Source organism: Buceros rhinoceros, unplaced genomic scaffold (genome assembly GCF_000710305.1).
Source record: "Buceros rhinoceros silvestris isolate BGI_N320 unplaced genomic scaffold, ASM71030v1 scaffold30074, whole genome shotgun sequence".
Taxonomy (NCBI): Eukaryota; Metazoa; Chordata; class Aves; order Bucerotiformes; family Bucerotidae; genus Buceros; species Buceros rhinoceros.
Window position 1 is genome coordinate 1641 of NW_010410447.1, and position 412 is coordinate 2052.

Consider the following 412-nt stretch of genomic DNA (forward strand, 5'->3'; position numbering starts at 1 on the left):
CGCCCCTGCCAGCCCTCCCAGCAGGTTCTCCCTGCCCCTCTGATTCGGAGCAGTGCCCATCTTCTGGGTCCTCCCTGGTGAAACTGGGCGAGGGTCTGGGCAGCACCCCAGCAAAAGCACCATCCCACCATTCTTCCTCGTACCCCTGCCGAGTCCTTCCGGCTGCCAAGGCTGGTGGTTGGAGCCCATGAGCCCTGGTGTTGCCCCTCTCAAGAGCTCAGCGTGGCTCCTGCTGCCAGCTCTGCTCCCTCTCCCTGCAGCACAACACCCTCCAAGCAGGGCAGAGGGAAACCCTCCTTCTCCCGAGTGAACTTCCCAGAGGACAGCAGCGAGGACACCTCAGGCACAGAGAACGAGTCCTACTCCGTGGGCACGGGGCGAGGCGTTGGGCACGGCAGTAAGTACAGCAGCC

General features: G+C 64.1%; 1 protein-coding gene across 1 annotated transcript in view; it reads left to right on the top strand.

Moving 5' to 3' along the window:
* The window catches only part of LOC104493020 (peregrin-like), a gene marked incomplete at both ends in the record, with an annotated part of 1192 nt that overhangs the window by 452 nt on the left and 328 nt on the right, over positions 1-412 (top strand). The window contains one exon of the mRNA XM_010135634.1: positions 261-397. Within this exon, the coding sequence (XP_010133936.1) occupies positions 261-397 (137 nt within the window). The remainder of the gene's footprint in view (positions 1-260; positions 398-412) is intronic.